Below are 17,009 nucleotides of genomic sequence, written 5' to 3'. Positions count from 1 at the left end.
CATGAGAGCACCAGAACAGACTGTGCACTATCAGCAGACATGCCATGATGATACGCCATGTACATGAGATAGTGGTCCTGTACCAATACTTAAGGCACTCTTCCCTTCTCCCCCACTTAGTAGTCTAATCACAGATCCCACACCTTACTGGATGGGTGAAAACAATGTAGAGGAACTCTTATTTTCACTTATCCTGTCATGTTACCTCGGTGTTTACTGGTTCTCATCAGGCAGGGAGGATGTGCAGTATTTATGCATGGGCTTGTACCCTCATTAACGTTGCCCCGCCTCACGTTCTAACAGGAACATGAGTTTGTGTCCTTTGATGTGCTATTTCTTAGAGGATATATTTTAAAGGCCGGGATAGAATCTGTTTTGGAAGAGGGTTGTTTTTTAGAATATATCTTTAGCATCCATAAAGTCAATAGGTTCATTTGGTTGTCGTTGTGTGGATGACTCAATGGCTGCAGTCTGTACCCGTTGTTTCTCTGCTTGAGGGTGACTCCCTTTACTCTGTCAGGCAGAGGACAATACAGTGTTCATGGTAGAAGCTGCCTCCTCTGCTCCTGAACAATAAACACGCTCTCTTTCTCTCTCACTCTCACACTCTCACACCCGCTCTTTCTCTCGTGACTCATCTGAGAGAGGGAGTGGTGTATGTCTGAGGGTGAGCTGAGTGAGCAAGATAAATGCAGGGATTGTGAAAAGGAAAGAGAAAGCAAGTGTGGGCTGACTGTGAGAGAGAGCGGACCAGCTCTTATCTGGGGAGAAGAGGTCCCAGCTGTTCCCAGTCTGCTGCTGATACACACAGAACAGAAGGCTGCTCCTCTCTCCCTCATGCTATGTCTTCTCTCATCTCTTCTGCTGCTCAGATCACTGAAACAGGCCAGCTGCGGCTGCATCTCAATAGTCTATAGTGGTATCCTCTTCTCCACTCTTAACTCTTTGATTGGTGAACCAGTATCATGAGGATACTAGAAGACTTTGCCACTATAGACTATTGAGATGCACCCCCAGAATCACCAGTCAAAGGGTAAGGAGACTAGAAGAGGGTGTCACTATAGACTATTGAGATGCACCCCCAGAATCACCAGCCAAAGGGTAAGGAGACTAGAAGAGGGTGTTGCTATAGACTACTGAGATGCACCTTTGGATGGCCTGTTTCAGGTCAGATAAGACCAATTCAAACCTCCTTAGGCTCAATGATCCAGAGGTGGAGTCTCCTCCTGTCCTGTCTGAGGTGTGTATAAAACAGGTGAGCTCAAAATAGCTGAGTACTAGTGGGGGTGACCAGAGTAGTCTAGGAGACTAGGAGTGCTCGGTGACTTAACCCTGCGAGGCATGGCTGGAAACTAGAAGTGCTCAGTGACTTAACCCCGCGAGACACAGCTGGAAACTAGGAGTGCTCAGTGACCTAACCCTGTGAGACACGGCTGGAGACTTGGAGTGCTCAGTCACTTAACCCCGCGAGACACGGCTGGAGACTAGGGCACGTTGCTAGGGAAAAACAATCCTATTCCCCGGACAGGGATTGCCATCACCTCTTTTTTTATACTGCGTGTGTGTGTGTGTGTGTGTGTGTGTGTGTGTGTGTGTGTGTGGGCAAGGGGAGGTCACTATTCATCTTGTGAATGTTATAACATCCATGCTATCTTTACTCAGGAGAAGATACTAACTCATATCAAACAACAAACCAATCACAATGAGTTGCCAACAGCAACAAACTGACGCAGAGGCAATAAGCCACTCTAGTAAAGAGAGCATTGTTGACAGCTGTAGTATAGTAATACTATGGTATGGAGACAGCTGTAGTATAGTAATACTATGGTATGGAGACAGCTGTAGTATAGTAATACTATGGTGTGGAGACAGCTGTAGTATAGTAATACTATGGTGTAGAGACAGCTGTAGTATAGTAATACTATGGTGTAGAGACAGCTGTAGTATAGTAATACTATGGTGTAGAGTAGAGTGGGAGGTCTGCTTAGAGAGGCTCAGTGGACACAAGGCCCCTCACCAGCTGTTATAGAGCCTACAGCATGGGGCTACTAGCCACTTTATTACAGAGAGAATAGAGAGAGAGGGAGGAGAGAGAATAGTGAGCGAGGGAAAGAGAGAAAGGGGAGAGAGAGAAAGAGTAGAGAGAGAATGAAAAAGAGAAGGATCTTGTCTGATGACTCGTAGGCTCTCAGGTGTTTTGTGTGTGTGTGTGTGTGTGTGTGGTCTTTAGGCTACATTCCTCTGTGAGACACAGGCTTGTGCTCAGCAGCCAACCAAGGTAACAGGTTGAACTTATTCAGGGATGAGAAAAGTGAGTAATTCACTTTAATACAGAATCTCTGGTATTCTGCTAGCGCGTTAGACACTAGCTAAACACAAGCTAACGTGTTGACTTCTGATTGATTCTTATTTTCTCCAAAAAAATGAAACTTTTATTGAATTAAAATCTGGTTCTATGAATGAAATCATGTAGGGCACTAGGGCTGAACGTTTTATAAGAGACATACACTGCCCAGGACAAGATAAGTAAAAAAGTTACGTTTTGTTACAGTACATTGTGATGCAATAACGATACTGTATGATGAAACTGTAAGCCTGATTGTCCCTGTGCCATTTAGCAGACACTTTGATCCAAAGTGACTTCCAGTCATGCGTGCAGGCATTTCTATGTATGGGTGGTCCCGGGAATCAAACCCACTATCCTGGTGTTACAAACACGATGCTCTGCCAACTGAACTACAAAGGACTAATTAATTTCCAAGAACTAACGGATGTTTAATCTGCTTGGCCGATATACCACAGTGCCCTCTGTGGGTAAAAATAATATCTAAAGGGATGTTAGCCTGTACTCGTCCCACTTACATAACCGCTAGCTAAAGATGCTAATGCTACACATGCTGGCTCATTGTAATCCCTGTCTAATGGGATGGATGTGTGGACCCGTGGTGCGGTAGGGGCATTCTGAGCGCAGTTTCACCGGCCATACTAGGAAACCACACTCATCACCTCACACTGGCCTCTTATGAACCACAGCTTACCAGAGCCTGGATGGCTGAACACATTTGCTTGTCTTACAGGTCATACTGAAAAACCACACTGGCCGCTCTGACCTTTTTAATAGCTGAGGTTTGATTGATTAGGTATGCAGAGCAGCAACCATTCAGGTTTTGATTAGATCATTCCCTGCAGCCTCTGTCTGGCTCCAGTGAGTGTGTCTATAGAAAGAACCAGGTCGAACTGTATCTTAGGCTAGGTCGACCTGTATCTTAGTCTAGGTCGACCTATATCTTAGGCTAGGTCGAACTGTATCTTAGGCTAGGTCGAACTGTATCTTAGGCTAGGTCGACCTGTATCTTAGGCTAGGTCGACCTGTATCTTAGGCTAGGGCGGACTGTATCGTGTGGCTCAGTTGGTAGAGCATGGTGTTTGCAACGCCAGGGTTGTGGGTTCGATTCCCACGGGGGACCAGTACGGAGGAAAAAAAAAAATGAAATGTATGCATTCACTACTGTAAGTCGCTCTGGATAAGAGCGTCTGCTAAATGACTAAAAATGTTTAAAAAAAAAATCTTATGCTAGGTCATACTGTATCTTAGGCTAGGTTGACTGTATCGTAGGCTAGGTTGAGGAGTGATATTGCCACTATGGTGCATTTGTAAGAATACAGGAATGATAGATGAAGACAATGTCTTGAAAGGCCGGTAGGTAAGGTTTTGGTCTGGAGGGAATACAAAGGGGACATGGATACAACACATTCACATACAAGACAAAGTGCCAGAACTAAGGAGACATACAAAGTATAACATGCTAACCAAACAAAGGACATGACCAATATTTATGGGACTCAGGACATACACTATATTCAGACAAAGGAGGTATTCTAAGGAAAGTATAGCATTATATAAACGCTCTGATTGGCAATAAACATACAGGCTAGAAAGTTGGCGTTAGAACGCCCAGAACGGGGCTCCCGGCTCACACCCAGGAGGCAGCCCAGTTCTAAATGGAATGCAGTCAATGCTAACCCGGTTCACTTGGGGCATGCCCGGGGGATTAATCAAATCCCCTCAGTGTCTCTCTGTCTGGGCTTGTCCAGCTTCTTGAGCTAGCTCACTGGTGATAAACAGACATGGGAACACATGTAGCACTCTACTGGATGCAACCCGTTTAGTTACTGAAGGCTCAGCGAGTAAGGAAATTACTTTAAGATTATATTATATTTGATTTCCCTCTTCTTTTATATTTGATTCTGTTTGATCAGATTCTATTCTATTTGACTATTCAAGACAGGTGGGAAATCAGTGGGTTGACCTTCCTATGGTGGTGTGTGTTTGTATATAGGCGTGTGTTGAATGGGAGAGTTATTGTAAGGTGGAAGGCTTATAGCCGACACTCATTTATCATTCCCCACCCGGCTACATGACTCGGAGCACTTACTCACTGTTACTGGAGGTCTGTTGTGTTTGTTAGGTCACCAGTTTAATACACTCAACACAGTCATTTATACTGTTTACGACTGTAATGCTATTGTGTCTGCCAGACTGTCTCTGCATTCTACAACACTAACCAGGTTTGGTGAGACAAAGACATGTTGGCTGGAGCAGGAAACGACTGCTGACAACCAGCCAGTCAGGCCCCCAGCCAGGCAATGAGGCTACATTTGTTGCCCCTGTGTCTTGTCCTGTCCTGTCCTGCCCTGATTTGTCCTGTCATGATCTGACCTGACCTGTGTGCTGACCTGGCATTGACCTTTGACGTCTTGACCTCTGTGCAGTGTGCTGGAGAGGAGAACTGGGTGGACACCAGGACGGTGTACATCGGAAACAAGGAGCCCCCGCCGGGACCGGAGGCCTACATTCCCCAGAGGTACCCCGACAACCGCATCATCTCCTCCAAGGTGAGAACCACAACCACGCTACAACCACATTACAACCACGTTCTAACCATGTTACAACCACATTATAACCATGTTACAACCACATTACAACCATGTTATAACCATGTTACAACCACATTACAACCATGTTATAACCATTTGCTGTTGCTTCCCTTTCAACAGTACACCTTCTGGAATTTTGTTCCGAAGAATTTGTTTGAGCAGTTTAGAAGAATTGCCAATTTCTACTTCCTCATCATATTTCTTGTCCAGGTCAGATCTTGACTGATAGATTCAATTTGAGTCAATTTAAGGCTTAGTTGGCAAGAAATATAAATCTGGCAAACGCAGAAGTTTCAGATGACAATAGATCATTCTCTCTTTCTCTCTCGCCCTCTTCAGTTGATAATTGACACTCCCACCAGTCCCATCACCAGCGGACTACCTCTCTTCTTTGTCATCACTGTCACGGCCATCAAACAGGGCTATGAGGACTGGCTCAGGCACAAAGCAGACAATGCTATTAACCAGTGTCCTGTGCACGAGGTGCAGCATGGGAAGGTGATCAGGAAACAGAGTCGTAAGCTGAGGGTACGTATCATCCTACAACTGAAACTGACCAGGGATCAAACCTGGGTTCTTTAGATCAGAGGTTGGCAAACTTTCATGACCCACAAATGAATATGTATTTTGAGTCGCGACCCACCATAAGGGTTGAGCAGAGAAAAAACATAAACAGACCAAAGAATAAGTACAAAATATCATTTTGGCAGCAGAGAGAACATTTTTCAAATTAAAGCTAATTTCCTGCAATTCTACACATTTTGTCATGGAGCTGAGAGAAGATTGTGCAGTTTTTAAGCACATTTCCTGCATATCTTAACATGGCTAATGCTGTGTTCTTATGCTCAAAACATTGTAACCCAATCTATGGGGGCCTCATTGTCTAGTTTTGTTTTATTTTGTTGATTGTAAGTTCTCAAAGATTCTAGACTATTATAAAAAAGATATATTGGTCCATTATCTTTTCTACACACTTTCTATTTGGTTTTAGTTGTTTACATTTCCAATTTTTTTTAAGTACAATGTTTTGCAGTGCACAACAAATGTCATCCCGTAACCAACCTGGACCCCCAGTAACCCACAAATGGGTCCAACCCACAGTTTGGGAACCACTGCTTTAGACAACTCAAGACTGTGTTATCCTATTGAGCTAAAGACATCTCTCTCACGCTCTACCTTCCAACCCACCCATTCACCCTTCCTTCATACCTTCCTTCCTTCCCTCCCTCTCTCCCAGGTGGGTGATGTGGTGCTGATCAAGGAAGATGAGACGTTCCCCTGTGACCTCATCCTTCTCTCCACCAGTAGGGAGGACGGGACCTGTTTTGTCACTACAGCCAGTCTGGACGGGGAGTCCAGTCACAAGGTAACACTACACTCTGACTGAGAGAGTGGAGGAGGGAGAGGTGGCTCAGGCAGAGATAAAGAAAGAATGGGATAGAGTTGAGAGGGAGAACAGAAGAGTGAAAGAGAGGGAGCATTGGAGACAGGGGACAGAGAGGAAAGAGTGAGTGAGAGAGAGAGAGAGCGGTGAGTGTGTATGTGAGGGATATAGAGAGATGGCGCGAAATGGAGAGAGAGTTTGTACTGTATTCTGTTTCATTAGAGGCGTAGTGTGTGAGATGCATCTTGGCTCGCTGTGTTCCTGATCTCGCTGTGACTCTCTCCATCCCTCTATCCCTCCACAAAGACCTACTATGCTGTGCAGGACACTAAGGCCTTCAACACAGAGGAGGATTTCGATACTCTACAGGCTTCTATTGAATGTGAACAACCACAACCAGACCTCTACAAGTGAGTGACAACACTGCACACAACACTGCATCCAGACAATCAGTACTGGTTGTATAGAGAAAAACAAAGCAAAGCACACCAACTCACACCTGCATTCCCTCTCTCCTTGGACAGATTCGTGGGCCGAATCAATATTTATTCGGACAGAAACGAGCCCATCGCGAGGTAAATCCATACCCAGGAAATTGACTCCAAATTCAGGAAGTCATTGCTCGTGTGTTTGCACAAAAAAGGAAAAAAAGTGTATTCTGACAGAGATGTGTATTCTGACAGAGAAGTGTATTCTGTGTTTGCTTCAGGCCTTTGGGATCTGAGAACCTACTTCTCAGAGGGGCGACACTGAAAAACACACAGCACATATATGGTAAGACACTACACTGGGTGACCTTGTGATGACATCACTAATAGAATGTAAAGACACCACACTGGGTGACCTTGTAATGACATCACTAATAGAATGTAAAGACACTACACTGGGTGACCTTGTAATGACATCACTAATAGAATGTAAAGACACCACACTGGGTGACCTTGTAATGACATCACTAATAGAATGTAAAGACACCACACTGGGTGACCTTGTAATGACATCACTAATAGAATGTAAAGACACTACACTGGGTGACCTTGTAATGACATCACTAATAGAATCTAAAGACACCACACTGGGTGACCTTGTGATGACATCACTAATAGAATGTAAAGACACTACACTGGGTGACCTTGTAATGACATCACTAATAGAATCTAAAGACACCACACTGGGTGACCTTGTAATGACATCACTAATAGAATGTAAAATAGATTCCTAGTTTTCATTCATATAATGGGTTTGGAATGTTTAGAGGTTCCACTCCAAATCATTACTTTCCTGTGTTCACATTGTGGCTTGTATAATGAGACCAGCTGCTGAGGCCTGTACAGACCTGGATGAGTGAGAATATTACAAACTGTCAAGCAGGAATGCAGTCAGTACACTGCATGAGATGACATGACTGCAAGCCAAGTCTTATTATGAAATCAGACGAGTGTGATGGGAGTTGATTTCACAGATCATTGTAGGACACCATGATAGTATTCAGTACTGACAGAGATTTGACTTGTCAGATCTGACTGATATTATTGTCATCAGGGCTGCATCTCAATATTCCAAAGTCATTCCCTTTCCTAGTCTCTTTCCTTCATCTGCACAGATGTGAAATGTCTCCCCAAGTTGACCCTCTGGTTTGTGTCTCCTAGCTGTTGCCATCTACACTGGTATGGAGACCAAGATGGCGCTCAACTACCAGTCCAAGTCCCAGAAACGCTCTGCAGTGGAGAAGTAAGGCCCACCAACTTGGTTGTGTTTTCCACTTTATGATGCATGTTTACCATGTTTCCAGACAGGTTCACTTAACATTGATTGCCATCTAATTGCATCATATCCGTTTCCCCATAAAGACCCGTTCAGACCATCCACTCTTCCTGAAGGCATTCTTATGTCTCCCCCCTCCTCTCTGTCTCCTCTCTGTCTCCCCCCTCCTCTCTGTCTCCTCCCTCCTCTCTGTCTCCCCCTCCAGGTCAATGAATGCGTATCTGATAGTGTACCTGTGCATCCTGATCAGCAAGGCTCTGATCAACACAGTGCTGAAGTATGTGTGGCAGGCTGACCCGGACAAAGACGAGCCCTTCTACAACCAGAAGACTGACACAGAGAGGCAACGCCATATAGTAGGTTATAAAACTACAATAATTTTTATGCAATAGCTGATGTTTTTTTCACCTCTCACTTTCCCTTTCTCTCTCTCTCCCTGTCACCTCTGACTGTCTCTCCTCCCCCTCTCCCTCCTCATACCTCCCTCTCTCTCTCTCTCCCTGTCACCTCTGACTGTCCCTCCTCCTCCCTCTCCCTCCTCATACCTCCCTACCTCCTCTCTCTCTCTCCCTGTCACCTCTGACTGTCCCTCCTCCTACCTCCCTCCCTCCTCTCTCTCTCCCTGTCACCTCTGACTGTCTCTCCTCCCCCTCTCCCTCCTCATACCTCCCTCTCTCTCTCTCTCTCCCTGTCACCTCTGACTGTCCCTCCTCCTCCCTCTCCCTCCTCATACCTCCCTACCTCCTCTCTCTCTCTCCCTGTCACCTCTGACTGTCCCTCCTCCTACCTCCCTCCCTCCTCTCTCTCTCCCTGTCACCTCTGACTGTCTCTCCTCCCCCTCTCCCTCCTCATACCTCCCTCTCTCTCTCTCTCTCCCTGTCACCTCTGACTGTCCCTCCTCCCCCCTCTCCCTCCTCATACCTCCATCCTTTCTCTCTCTCCAGTTGATCCGGGCGTTCACAGACTTCCTGGCCTTCATGGTGTTGTTTAATTACATCATCCCCGTGTCCATGTACGTTACCGTGGAGATGCAGAAGTTCCTGGGGTCCTACTTCATCATGTGGGATGATGACATGTTTGACGAGGAGCTGGGAGAGAGGGCTCAGGTTAACACATCTGACCTCAATGAAGAACTGGGACAGGTAGGCTATACACACAGTACACAAAGTACACACACACACCACATACACTCACCACTCTTACCTGAATGTTTGTGTTTTCAGGTGGAGTACGTGTTTACAGACAAGACAGGCACCCTGACAGAGAACAACATGGAGTTTATAGAGTGCTGTGTGGACGGCTATGTTTACGTCCCTGATGCCATCTGTAATGGACAGGTCATGCCAGGGGCAACCAGCATGGACATGATTGACTCCTCACCTGGACCAGGGGGCAAGGTGAGACAGAGAGACTCACTGTCACTTGATGTACTGTGCGACTATGTACAGGAATGTTACCCCTCCCTAACCACTGATACAGGGTCAGATATTGTTCATTCCCCAATGAAGACCAGCTGGATACTAACAGCTTTTATCTGGATGTCCTGGGTGAACCGTAACCCTATGAAGACCAGCTGGATACTAACAGCTTTTACCTGGATGTCCTGGGTGAACCCTAACCCTATGAAGACCAGCTGGATACTAACACCTTTTATCTGGATGTCCTGGGTGAACCCTAACCCTATGAAGACCAGCTGGATACTAACACCTTTTATCTGGATGTCCTGGGTGAACCCTAACCCTATGAAGACCAGCTGGATACTAACAGCTTTTACCTGGATGTCCTGGGTGAACCCTAACCCTATGAAGACCAGCTGGATACTAACACCTTTTATCTGGATGTCCTGGGTGAACCCTAACCCTATGAAGACCAGCTGGATACTAACACCTTTTACCTGGATGTCCTGGGTGAACCCTAAACTCAGAGTGACACTGATACATTCTCTAAGGATGACACATTCATCCACCCAGGGATCCAGTGTCACACACACACACACACACACACACACACACACACACACACACACACATTGCTGTGTGCCAGGACTAGAGGGCCGCTTCACTCCGGTGACCAGCCTGTGCCATTCCTTTGTCTTCTGTGTGTCTGTGTGTACGAGGACTAAGAAGCATGACCTTCAGGAAACATGGATTGTGTTTTACTATGGATCCAAATGATGTATTCAAACGTGTATGTTTCCTGTATTTATGTGTTTATACGTGTGTGTGTGTGACGTGTTCTCTGTGCTTGGCTTGTCAGGAGTCTGAGGAGTTGTTCTTCCGGGCGTTGTGTCTGTGCCACACGGTACAGGTGAAGGAGGAGGAGACAGTGGATGGCATCAAGATGGGTATCCACCAGAACAAGGCCACCTCCTTCTACATATCATCCTCTCCTGACGAGGTGGCCCTGGTGGAGGGCATGAAGAGGTGACTGGCTTGTCACTCACCCAATCACTCTCACTCAATCACTCTCACTCAATCACTCACTCAATCACTCACTCAATCACTCACTCAATCACTCACTCAATCACTCACTCAATCACTCTCACCCAATCACTCACTCACTCACTCACTCACTCACTCACTCACTCACTCACTCACTCACTCACTGTCGCTAAATCACTCACTGACTCATGCACATACACACAAAGGCAGTTGAAATGAACTAGATAGATAGATAATATACAGTGTATTTGGAAAGTATTCAGACCCCTTCCCTTTTTCCACATTTTGTTATGTTACAGCCTTATTCTAAAATTGATTAAATAATAGTTTTTCCTCGTCAATCTACACACAATACCCCATAATGACGAAGCGAAAACAGTTTTTTTAAATATAAATAAAAAACAAAAATACCTTATTTACATAAATGTAATCCATTTTAGAATAAGGTTGTATGTAACGTAACGTAACAAACTATGGAAAAGGTCAAGGGGTCTGAATACTTTCCCGAATGCACTGTATAGCCATACATTTAACTGCAGTTTAACCTGCTCCCCTATTCTGACAGTAATGGTACATTCCTCTTTCCCCCAGGCTTGGCTTCACCTATCTGCGGCTGAAGGACAGTCACATGGAGATTCTTAATAGGGAGGATGAGGTCGAGAGGTCAGTGTGTGTCCATTACTCCAGCCACGGCCTGTGGGCATCAGTTTATCTTTGTGTGTGTGTGTGTGTGGTTAGTAACCCAACCTCTTTCTCCCTTTCTCTATCTTGCATCCAGGTTTGAGCTGCTCGAGGTATTGACCTTTGACTCTGTGAGAAGGAGAATGAGTGTTATCGTCAGGTCCACCACAGGTACTGTACAATTACTACCATTATAATACTAGAACACAGAAACTAGAGGTACTGTACTATAGTACAATTACTACCATTATAATACTAGAACACAGAAACTAGATGTTACTGTACTATAGTACAATTACTACCATTATGATACTAGAACACAGAAACTAGAGGTACTGTACTATAGTACAATTACTACCATTGTAATACTAGAACATATAAACTAGATGTATCTGTATGGGAGTGGCTGGTGCTTTTTATAGATGAAAGCAGTCATTACTACGGCAACCCAGTCATTATTCTGTAAGTGTGTGTGTGTGTGCTAATAGAGAGGGCCATATGTGTGCTAGGAGGTTAACAGGCAGAAGGCATACTAATGACTGTAGAGTCAGTCTCACTGAGGAACATCTCTAGTGTTGTCTGCCACACACTGCTGCAAACTAACGATGCTTCTCTCTGCTAATGAGGAACCAGTTTTAACTGTGTGGGTGTCCACAGGGGAGTACTACCTGTTCTGTAAAGGGGCCGACTCCTCCATCTTCCCCAGGGTAATCTCTGGCAAGGTGGAGCAGGTCAAAGCCAGAGTGGAGCACAACGCTGTGGTAAGGACACACACACACACACACACACATAAACAGTCGTGGCCAAAAGTTTTGAGAATGACACAAATATTCATTTCCACAAAGTTTGCTGCTTCAGTGTCTTTAGATATTTTTGTCAATGTTACTATGGAATACTGAAGTATAATTACAAGCATTTCATAAGTGTCAAAGGCTTTTATTGACAATTGCATGAAGTTGATGCGGAGTCAATATTTGCAGTGTTGACCCTTCTTTTTCAAGACCTCTGCAATCCGCCCTGGCATGCTGTCAATTAACTTCTGGGCCACATCCTGACTGATGGCAGCCCATTCTTGCATAATCAATGCTTGGAGTTTGTCAGAATTTGTGGGTTTTTGTTTGTCCACCCGCCTCTTGAGGATTGACCACAAGTTCTCAATGGGATTAAAGGTCTGGGGAGTTTCCTGGCTATGGACCCAAAATATCGATGTTTTGTTCCCCGAGCCACTTAGTTATCACTTTTGCCTTATGGCAAGGTGCTCCATCATGCTGGAAAAGGCATTGTACATCACCAAACTGTTCCTGGATGGTTGGGAGAAGTTGCTCTCGGAGGATGTGTTGGTACCATTCTTTATTCATGGCTGTGTTCTTAGGCAAAATTGTGAGTGAGCCCACTCCCTTGGCTGAGAAGCAACCCCACACGTGAATGGTCTCAGGATGCTTTACTGTTGGCATGACGCAGGACTGATGGTAGCGCTCACCTTGTCTTCTCCGGACAAGCTTTTTCCGGATGCCCCAAACAATCGGAAAGGGGATTCATCAGAGAAAATGACTTTACCCCAGTCCTCAGCAGTCCAATCCCTGTACCTTTTGCAGAATATCAGTCTGTCCCTGATGTTTTTCCTGGAGAGAAGTGGCTTCTTTGCTGCCCTTCTTGACACCAGGCCATCCTCCAAAAGTCTTCGCCTCACTGTGCGTGCAGATGCACTCACACCTGCCTGCTGCCATTCCTGAGCAAGCTCTGTACTGGTGGTGCCCCAATCCCGCAGCTGAATCAACTTAAGGAGACGGTCCTGGCGCTTGTTGGACTTTCTTGGGCGCCCTGAAGCCTTCTTCACAACAATTGAACCGCTCTCCTTGAAGTTCTTGATGATCCGATAAATGGTTGATTTAGGTGCAATCTTACACACAATACCCAAAGCAATGATGATGGCACGTGTTTTCTTGCAGGTAACCATGGATGACAGAGGAAGAACAATGATTCTAAGCAACACCCTCCTTTTGAAGCTTCCAGTCTGTTATTGAAACTCCATCAGCATGACAGAGTGATCTCCAGCATTGTCCTTGTCAACACTCACACCCGTGTTAATGAGAGAATCAATGACATGATGTCAGCTGGTCCTTTTGTGGCAGGGCTGAAATGCAGTGGAATTGTTTTTTGGGATTCAGTTCATTTGCATGGCAAGAGGAACTTTGCAATTCATCTGATCACTCTTCATAACATTCTGGAGTATATGCAAATTGCCATCATACAAACTGAGGCAGCAGACTTTGTGAAAATTAATATTTGTGTCATTCTCAAAACTTTTGGCCATGACTGTACAGCCACTATCAGACACTAGAGGCCGTTGTCCTAAAGTAGCTCCAAACTCAGACTTTCAGAGTTTCTGACCTCAAATACATTTTTGACTTTCATTTTTGCTTTGCTTGAGGTGTATATTGTCATATGGCTGTATGGTAAACCCTGCTAAATGCTAACTGATTCTTGTATCCTTTAGTGGTAGTGTCCTTACTTAAGATGTTGGCCACCAAAAGTTCCAAGACCGCTGTATATGGAATGTAACTGAGATGGTGATTGACGGTCATTATTGAGAGTTTGGTGCCAACGTGGAGGTAGTCTACTGATCCCTGTGTGTCTGTGGCTCTGGCCCAATCTCTCCAACGTCACACTGACAGAATCAGGACAGGCTGGTTGCCAAGGGTGACATAATTGTGGATGCAGTTGGGGTTGCCGTTGGCAGCGGTGCCGACCCGTTTCTGTTGACTGTCAGGGAGAATGTGTTTCCCTGGTTACGTTACAATGGGATGGCCAGCGGTGATGCTGGTGTGAACCAGACTGGCGCTGAGAGAATGTCAGAACTGTGTGTGTGTGTGTGTGTGTGTGTGTGTGTGTGTGTGTGTGTGTGTGTGTGTGTGTGTGTGTGTGTGTGTGTGTGTGTGTGTGCGCGTGTGTGTGCGTGTTTGCTTATGTTCAAGGTCAAGTCTACTGCCACAGACTAAACTGGTATGGAAACTCTGCCCAGTGGGACAGCCCTCGATGCCAGTCTGTGCAAACTGCAGCTTTTTGTAACCCACTGCTCTGTCAGTGATGTCATTGACTTGTTTTTAACGGGGGAAAAAGCTAACAGAACAGTGGAATAATTGTTATTATTGGATTGTCAACTGCAACATCAGTGTCCAGTAATCATATCAAAGCATAACATAATTATCTCTCGCTCTGTCTATTTTTCTCTCTCTCTCTTCAGGAGGGCCTACGGACACTGTGCGTGGCGTACAGGAAGTTGAGCGTGGCTCAGTACGAGGAGACGTGTCACCTGCTGAACAGCGCCAAGCTGGCCCTGCAGGACCGAGACAGGAAGCTGGCCGAGGCCTATGACCTCATTGAGAAGGACTTCATACTGCTGGGGGCCACCGCCGTGGAGGACAGGTAACGTTCTGGAACCACAGCAGCGTAGAATCATACAATCTACATTGTCTTTTCTACCCAATTCTATTTATATATTCATGGAGCCACTGCTGTCGAGGACAGGTACCGATCTAGAATCACAACGTAGAATCAGAACCACTATCTTGTGGATTTTAGCTCTATTGCTTCTACTAATTATATTTCTATATTCTGGACAGAAGAGTTATATTAAGGGCAACTCTCTTTAGAGCTAACAATGTATGGGGCTAGAGAGACGGAGTAGATTAGCAACTGTAGAGTGTTTCTTTTACTGCCGCTCTTTAATTACTTGTTACTTTTATCTCTTATTCTTTTCCGTATTTTTCGAAAATGCACTGTTGGTTAGGGGCATTTCACTGTAAGGTCTACACCTGCTGTATTCGGCGCATGTGACTAATACAATTTGATTTGATTCAACTGAAAGTCAACCTCACTCTCCAAGCCCTAGTTTGCATAGTTAATTAATGACAATCGGACTCACTGACCCAGTCTGGGATGTTAGCTATTGAACGAATCACATTGTAGAACTATAGGGCTGACCAGTCCTGTAATGATGTTAGCTATTGAACGAATCACATTGTAGAACTATAGGGCTGACCAGTCCTGTAATGATGTTAGCTATTGAACGAATCACATTGTAGAACTATAGGGCTGACCAGTCCTGTAATGATGTTAGCTATTGAACGAATCACATTGTAGAACTATAGGGCTGACCAGTCCTGTAATGATGTTAGCTATTGAACGAATCACATTGTAGAACTATAGGGCTGACCAGTCCTGTAATGATGTTAGCTATTGAACGAATCACATTGTAGAACTATAGGGCTGACCAGTCCTGTAATGATGTTAGCTATTGAACGAATCACATTGTAGAACTATAGGGCTGACCATTCCTGTAATGATGTTAGCTATTGAACGAATCACATTGTAGAACTATAGGGCTGACCAGTCCTGTAATGATGTTAGCTATTGAACGAATCACATTATAGAACTATAGGGCTGACCAGTCCTGTAATGATGTTAGCTATTGAACGAATCACATTGTAGAACTATAGGGCTGACCATTCCTGTAATGATGTTAGCTATTGAACGAATCACATTGTAGAACTATAGGGCTGACCAGTCCTGTAATGATGTTAGCTATTGAACGAATCACATTGTAGAACTATAGGGCTGACCAGTCCTGTAATGATGTTAGCTATTGAACGAATCACATTGTAGAACTATAGGGCTGACCATTCCTGTAATGATGTTAGCTATTGAACGAATCACATTGTAGAACTATAGGGCTGACCAGTCCTGTAATGATGTTAGCTATTGAACGAATCACATTGTAGAACTATAGGGCTGACCAGTCCTGTAATGATGTTAGCTATTGAACGAATCACATTGTAGAACTATAAGGCTGACCATTCCTGTAATGATGGTACTTGTTCTTTCCCAAAGCAGCCTGTGAACCAGTAATATTAGTTAGCTGCAGTCCTGCAGTCTCTCAGGCCTAACATGAACAGTAGCGTCAGTAGTCAGTCAGTCAACATGTTGTGTGTGTCAGTCCCCAGTGCAGCCAGCTAATGAGCAGATAACCACATTAGAGTTCCACTGTTATTGATCTCTGCCAGACATCCATAGCAGCTGATGAAGTGGGGTCTCTTGCTGCTCTTCTGTCTGTCAGCACAGACGTCATGTTGAAGTACCAGAGGTTTTTCTCTGGTATCAGGTCTGCTTCTGCCCCATTAAAGAGAGTCAGTCACAGCCCATCACGCTGCCTTTCTCTCACTCACTTCGCTATCTGTCTATCTGTGTGTTAGTGTTAGTGAGTGTGTAGTGTTTTAGTCTCACCATCTTCCTTCACATCTGTCTTTGTGTGTGCATGTTGATGTGTGTGCATGTTGATGTGTGTGCATGTTGATGTGTGTGCGTGTTGATGTGTGTGCGTGTTGATGTGTGTGCGTGTTGATGTGTGTGTGTGTTGATGTGTGTGTGTGTTGATGTGTGTGTGTGTCTTTCTGTTTGTTTTCCCGTCCATCCGTCTGTGTGATTGTCTGTGACTCCTGGGCTGTGGTAGTAATTGGCTGGTTGGCAGGCAGCAGCGGTGTAGGGAGCTGTGAATCCTAACTGCACTGCAGCTTCGTTACACACTTCCCTGCTCTGTGACGTTGGACTGCTGCTGCAACAAACCAACTCCCCAAACCCACACCAGCTCAACACCCCAAAGCCAATTTACTGTACCAGTGGGGGCTGCTGAGGGGAGGACGGCTCATAATAATGGCTTTAACGGGGAGAATGGAAACCACACATTTGATGTATTTGATACCATTCCACTAATTCCGCTCCAGCCATTACCACGTGCCTGTCCT

General features: G+C 45.2%; 1 protein-coding gene across 7 annotated transcripts in view; it reads left to right on the top strand.

The window, feature by feature from the left end:
• LOC106575556 (phospholipid-transporting ATPase IH) overlaps positions 1-17,009 on the top strand; it is a 64,679-nt gene that overhangs the window by 26,053 nt on the left and 21,617 nt on the right. For all 7 annotated transcript variants that reach the window (XM_045697799.1, XM_045697800.1, XM_045697798.1 and 4 more), the window contains exons 2-17: positions 4,774-4,896; positions 5,059-5,148; positions 5,278-5,466; positions 6,176-6,304; positions 6,629-6,732; positions 6,847-6,897; positions 7,032-7,096; positions 7,972-8,053; positions 8,292-8,442; positions 9,031-9,228; positions 9,310-9,483; positions 10,343-10,509; positions 11,119-11,190; positions 11,306-11,379; positions 11,866-11,969; positions 14,453-14,634. In XM_045697799.1, the coding sequence (XP_045553755.1) occupies positions 4,774-4,896; positions 5,059-5,148; positions 5,278-5,466; positions 6,176-6,304; positions 6,629-6,732; positions 6,847-6,897; positions 7,032-7,096; positions 7,972-8,053; positions 8,292-8,442; positions 9,031-9,228; positions 9,310-9,483; positions 10,343-10,509; positions 11,119-11,190; positions 11,306-11,379; positions 11,866-11,969; positions 14,453-14,634 (1,955 nt within the window). The remainder of the gene's footprint in view (positions 1-4,773; positions 4,897-5,058; positions 5,149-5,277; positions 5,467-6,175; positions 6,305-6,628; positions 6,733-6,846; positions 6,898-7,031; positions 7,097-7,971; positions 8,054-8,291; positions 8,443-9,030; positions 9,229-9,309; positions 9,484-10,342; positions 10,510-11,118; positions 11,191-11,305; positions 11,380-11,865; positions 11,970-14,452; positions 14,635-17,009) is intronic.

Source organism: Salmo salar, chromosome ssa16 (genome assembly GCF_905237065.1).
Source record: "Salmo salar chromosome ssa16, Ssal_v3.1, whole genome shotgun sequence".
Taxonomy (NCBI): Eukaryota; Metazoa; Chordata; class Actinopteri; order Salmoniformes; family Salmonidae; genus Salmo; species Salmo salar.
The sequence above is the reverse complement of the archived record's forward strand: the minus strand, read 5'-3'. Positions and strand labels throughout refer to the sequence as shown.